Source organism: Micromesistius poutassou (assembly GCF_964030765.1).
Source record: "Micromesistius poutassou genome assembly, chromosome: 3".
NCBI classification, from domain to species: Eukaryota; Metazoa; Chordata; class Actinopteri; order Gadiformes; family Gadidae; genus Micromesistius; species Micromesistius poutassou.
Window position 1 is genome coordinate 15,453,268 of NC_140273.1, and position 4,789 is coordinate 15,458,056.

Genomic DNA, 4,789 nt, shown 5'->3' on the forward strand with positions numbered 1-4,789 from the left:
GAATATAGCAGACCTGCAGTTTTTTTCTCTCCTCTGCACCGCTTATCAGAAAGTTGTTTTTTTATATGTAACTAAAGCAGTTTCCATGAGGCTGAACAAAAATAGTATTTTACCGTAAATTACCACCATGAAAGAAATGGAATGTGCAGTGTTGGAACGAATTGAAGAGAGTAGGCCTAGCTTTGGAAAAAGGATAAAAGACAGCAGCACATTTGCGAAGGGACACTATTTTCTCCTTAGTGCGCTGAAGACTGCTAGAGTTGCAAGTGTATCCTCGATTGCCCCGCCAATTGCCCACGAAAACACAGCGCGCGCGCGCGCACACACACACACACACACACACACACACACACACACACACACACACACACACACACACACACACACACACACATAGGAGACATCCATCCACATCTCGCTTAACAGCAGGCCCCGCCCACTGGCTCCCCCATCTCTTTAAATGCAACGCGTGTGTGAGCTGTGGACGTATTGGACATAATGATGCGAGGAGTGAGCAGAGAGACACCACATGGACAGTTTTAAGATGTGTCAGTTGCGAGAGCAACATAATAAGACGTATTAGTTATTGTATCTGAACAGGAATCCAAATTAGGACCCTACTCCCAACGAATATGATGAAAAACGCCGGGAGACCCAAACACAACAACCTCTCATCTGGGGTCTTCACGGGAACCTGTTTGCTGTTCGTGCTTCTTCTGCTGGTCGTCGCGCACCCCAACAACAATGTGCTGCTTGACGTGCCTCTCACGGGTCTCTACCTCGGAGACGGGCAGACCTCGGCGGCTAGAAGCGGCGTAGAACCGGACCGATCGCGGGGCAAAGTTTTCTCCGCCTACTTCAGTAAGTTGGCGCGGGAGAGGAGAGCGATCGACGCTCCCAGACGGACCAGAGCGTCCCCGTCCCGGGCGGTGGAGAACCTGTCTCCAGCCGACCTGTTTATTGCCGTGAAGACCACCCGCCAGTACCACAGACTGCGGCTGGACCTGCTGTTGGAGACATGGATGTCCCGAAGTTTACAACAGGTATTAAATGTCATGAAATTCTGTCATGTGATGATAACATAGACCTATGATGTGTAGGCTATGTCAGAGCAATACAGCATCAGGCAGACATAGCGTCTATCTCCCAGGTCTATGATAGCCTATAGCCTGTGAATGTGAATAGAACCGAATTAATTTCTGAATTAATTATTCATTAGGCCAAATTTTTTTTATGAATTGCAATGGCCATCAAATAAACTCCTTTAGGACTTCATTAATCCATATTCCTCCGCGAGACGATTTTATGGATGGTCAGCCTATCGCATGCGCGCTATTAAGATGCATGCATGCAAAATGCAAATGGCCCTTTTACCTCTCTACTAAAAAGATTTTAAACCCACGAAATGATTTCTCTTTGATCCTGGTAAAACTATACCAGGATACTTAAAATCTATTACTATACTATACTATACTTAAAATCACAGATATTTGCTCTGGCTTATAAGCTAATGTAAGAATCGTTAATGGAACTGATAGAAATGCTTTTACACTGGCACTGGAATAGGCTAAAACATCTCACTGATCTCGCCTATAGGCCCATACATTTGTTGACATATAAACACTCCCTAGACGTCTCGTCTCGACATGGGGAAAAATCAGCTGACGTGTGTGCGCGCGTCAGTGCGTGTGTGCGTGTAACTGGCGGGAAGACATTCCTGTGTCTTCTCTCTCACGCTCAGGTGGTGTGTAACATTACCTGCGTTCCCAACACACCCCTATATTGTCATTTTGCTGACTAAAGGCATGCTTTAATTCCACACACACACACACACACACACACACACACACACACACACACACACACACACACACACACAGTCACACACACAGTCACACACACACAGTCACACACACACAGTCACACGCACGCAGTCAAACGTGCAAACAAGAAAGACTGCAGTGTTGCCTGTCTATACAACTAAAGCTGTGGGAATCCACCGTGCTTTTCGTGGGAAATGACGGGCCGTGTGATCACGGGACAACATTGTCCTCCTCCTCCTCCTCCTCCTCCTCCTCCTCCTGTATGTTGGTTTGTTACTGCTGCTGCCATTGTCTGGCTCTCCCCAGGCTGCTCTTGTTGTAAAGAACTTAGCCTTGTAGTCTGCATCATGACGCCATGACAGGTTTTATAGAGGTGGTAGGAGTATCTTTTGATAACAGGGTTGTCACCCTCCTGAAACGTTTTGAATCATTCACTTTCTTTGCTCACTTGAAAGGACCACTACTTTGCTGGTTCTAAACCGGCTTCGTACCGACCACAATGTGGTGGGTAGTGTGTATGCAAATGAAATATGGTTAACATTCGTCCACGCGGCGACCTGGCACCCGGGTCTCCCCCCCCCCCCCCGCGCTACGTGTGTCCACCGGAAGACGCGGCGTGGCAAATGATACAACGCTGGCTGAACGTCAGCACACTAGTCCTTTAGTAACAGGCTGACATGCAGGTTGTTTTAGCTGGCTGGTTTCTAGACAAGCTCTGGTTACAACAGTACTCGACCAAACCTAGTCCATTAGGATATGATGTGATATGTGAAATGTCTTTCCCTCACATCCATTCCCATACCCCTTCTATTAACACGGCATTGATGGGTACAAACTTAAGCTGAATGGGGTGTTACCGTATGTATTATTATTTTATTTTTTTCTGTCTGGCTGTCTTGTCTGTCGGTTTTTCCTTCATTATTTGAGAGGGATCTCTGTAATTGGGGCAGCACATGGGGGCTGGTGTTGATTGGAAATGTGTTTATCTTGGCAGTCAGTGCATGTGTGTCTGGTGGCGTGTCTGTCTGACGCCGTGCATGTGTGTCTGGCGGCGTGCGTGTCTGTCTGACGCCGTGCATGTCTGTCTGTCTGACGCCGTGCATGTGTGTACGCAGGGTGTAGATATGTACTTCCTGTCTAAAGCCCCGGGGTCCCCGCTGGCTTCCTGAGTGTCGAAGGACCCCTGACCTTGTCACTCACCACACACACACACACACACACACACACACACACACACCGGCCTTTGTTTTGGAGAGTGTGTGGACCATGTGCTGTGGTGCTGATAGACAGGAGGTCCACCTTAGCTTTGGCTCTGGTCCAACATCAACACGGTTAATGTGTTTATTATGGGTACATATATGTGTAGAATTAGCGTGTGTGTGCGTAGGTTTGGTATGCGTGTGTGTGTGTGTGTGTGTGTGTGTGTGTGTGTGTGTGTGTGTGTGTGTGTGTGTGTGTGTGTGTGTGTGTGTGTGTGTGTGTGTGTGTGTGTGTGTGTGTGTGTGTGTGTGTGTGTGTGTGAGCAGGTGGGGCCGGAGTCTCACCTGGAGTCCAAAACAAGCCCACGGACAATGGGTCTGGAAAAATGTTCTGGCTTTACCACAGAAACAACACCAAAGCCCCTCGATTAATTACCGTGTGTTTACTTTCCAGACGTACGTGTTCACTGATGGCGACGATGACAAACTGAAGAAGAGAATGGGTGAGTTCACACACACACACACACACACACACACACACATACACACACACACACACACACACACAATGAGCAGTGTTATCTGGGCTGGCAGGGAGGTGGAACAGGAAGGCTGCAGTAGGCCTGTGGTGGAGCCAGGAACCTGCTGCCGCTGCTGACTGGGCAGAACGTGACTTCCTGTGCACACAGGAAGTCACCCTGGCTCCAGTCACCCGGTCTTGTTCACCTTAGCCAAGCATTACGTCGCCATGGACAACAATATTTTGAAGTTGGGATCAAATGTGGTCTTTGAGTTATTGTTTGCAAGCTAAAGGCCGACCCTTGGATGTATTTTTACATCATAGGATGTGTGACTGTAAAAACATGGGTGTGTGTATATATTACTTTTTGTTATTATTGTAAAGTAGAATGTGCTTTGTGTCTGAGATGTAACTATTGTGCACCAATAACAACAACAATAACAACACACGTTTGTGATTTCTAAAGCTACTCTGAACTTCCCAGTTGTTTTTTGTTCATGCAGCTCATTTCTTTGTAGTGGTCAGTGCACGTGTGGGTCACGTTGGACAGAATGGTCTAATGTTAATGTGTGTGTGTGGTCGTCCTCAGGAGGTCACCTGATCAACACCAACTGCTCCGCCAGTCACAGTCGGCAGGCTCTGTCCTGTAAGATGGCCCAGGAATACAGCGCCTTTATCCATTCTGGCAAGAAGTAAGATACACACACTCACACACACACACACACTCGTACACGTACATAAGACACACACACGCATTCACACATCCACACATACATACATACATACATTCATTCATTCATACATACATACATACATACATACATACATACATACATACATAATAAACACATTAACTCTGTTGATGTTGGACCAGAGCCAAAACTATGGTGGACCTCCTGTCAATCAGCACCACAACACATGGTCCACACACTCTCCAAAACAAAGGCCGGTGACGCACGCACGCACACACACACACACACACACACACACACACACACACACACACACACACTGACTGCAGGTGTGTGTGTGTGTGTGATCATTCCAGGTGGTTCTGTCATGTGGATGACGATAACTACGTGAACGTGGGCTCCCTGGTGAAGCTGCTGTCCCAGTACAGACACACCCAGGACGTGTACCTGGGCCGGCCCAGCCTGGAGAGACCCATTCAGGCCACCGAGAGGCTGGCCTCCACACACCAGGTGCGTGTTTGATTCAGAGCTGGCACTGTCCTCTAGGTCATCGCA

General features: G+C 47.9%; 1 protein-coding gene across 1 annotated transcript in view; it reads left to right on the top strand.

The window, feature by feature from the left end:
* The first annotated feature begins 510 nt into the window (after nt 1–510).
* LOC311340263 (beta-1,3-N-acetylglucosaminyltransferase lunatic fringe-like) overlaps nt 511–4,789 on the top strand; it is an 8,233-nt gene continuing 3,954 nt past the window's right edge. The window contains exons 1-4 of the mRNA XM_084465151.1: nt 511–1,043; nt 3,477–3,525; nt 4,132–4,234; nt 4,591–4,744. Coding sequence (XP_084321277.1) covers nt 633–1,043; nt 3,477–3,525; nt 4,132–4,234; nt 4,591–4,744 — 717 coding nt within the window. The 5' untranslated portion in view covers nt 511–632. The remainder of the gene's footprint in view (nt 1,044–3,476; nt 3,526–4,131; nt 4,235–4,590; nt 4,745–4,789) is intronic.